Source organism: Etheostoma spectabile, unplaced genomic scaffold (assembly GCF_008692095.1).
Source record: "Etheostoma spectabile isolate EspeVRDwgs_2016 unplaced genomic scaffold, UIUC_Espe_1.0 scaffold273, whole genome shotgun sequence".
NCBI classification, from domain to species: domain Eukaryota; kingdom Metazoa; phylum Chordata; class Actinopteri; order Perciformes; family Percidae; genus Etheostoma; species Etheostoma spectabile.
This window is the reverse complement of record NW_022605577.1, coordinates 151,872-152,748: the sequence shown is the minus strand read 5'-3', so window position 1 is coordinate 152,748 and position 877 is coordinate 151,872. Positions and strand designations below refer to the sequence as shown.

At 43.9% G+C, this 877-nt stretch overlaps 1 protein-coding gene across 1 annotated transcript in view; it reads left to right on the top strand.

The window, feature by feature from the left end:
- zgc:92242 (SH2 domain-containing protein 4A) overlaps nt 1-877 on the top strand; it is a 20,207-nt gene that overhangs the window by 16,182 nt on the left and 3,148 nt on the right. Inside the window, exon 3 of the mRNA XM_032510900.1 lies at nt 711-828. Within this exon, the coding sequence (XP_032366791.1) occupies nt 711-828 (118 nt within the window). The remainder of the gene's footprint in view (nt 1-710; nt 829-877) is intronic.

Below are 877 nucleotides of genomic sequence, written 5' to 3'. Positions count from 1 at the left end.
CCCCCCCCACGGACTCCTTTCTCGTTCTCCTGTGTCTTTTAAAGGGTAAATCTGGCAGAAAAGTGCTGCTGTACACATCCCCCTTAAGGATTTCAATTTTCAAGCCACACCCCCTCCCAATCAGTGATGTCATTGTTGGTGTTTTACCTCATGGAAAACACCTGTTTGTACACATTTTCCAGTGTTTCCCCCAGTGTATGGACCTTTTTCACAGCAGACATTCTGACTTGTCATAGTAACAACCTGAAATACCCTGTGGGTGTTAAATGTAATGGAATAAATATGTGTTGCGTGAAGGCGAGCTAACAAGAAACGTTGACATAAGTTAACCATTTGCAATGAATTTAGTGAAAGAGTCAGTCGATGGCTGTAAACTTTAGAGGGGGTTTCTGTTAAACTACCCAGGTCTGATCTGGTCTGACAGGAATGAGGTCACTGCTTTGAACTTTTGTACTGATCCTGCATTATTCAAACATGAATGATGTTTTGCAGTGAGACACATGAACTTACTCCCAGAAAGAGACAGAAAAACAGTGAGATGTTGCTGCTGTGTGTGGTTCCCCAGGCTCTACACTTATAGGACAGCACCACCTTCTGGATCAAAGCAAGAATAACAATTTCTGAGATTGCTTTTTGCTGAATCTTGTGGAGAGATTGCAAGCTTACCCATTTCATTTTTTTTCCTTCTTATCTTTTCTTTTCCCCTCCAGCTGAAAACAAGCATGTGAAGTGGCTGCTGGGTCGGGACGGCGATGTGAGCGTCCGCGTGATCGGAGAGGTGGACGAGTTCAGGTCCTCCGAACTCCTCCAGAGCCTCATGAACAACAGGTAATAAACACAAAGACCTACTTTAAAAGCACACACACACACACACACA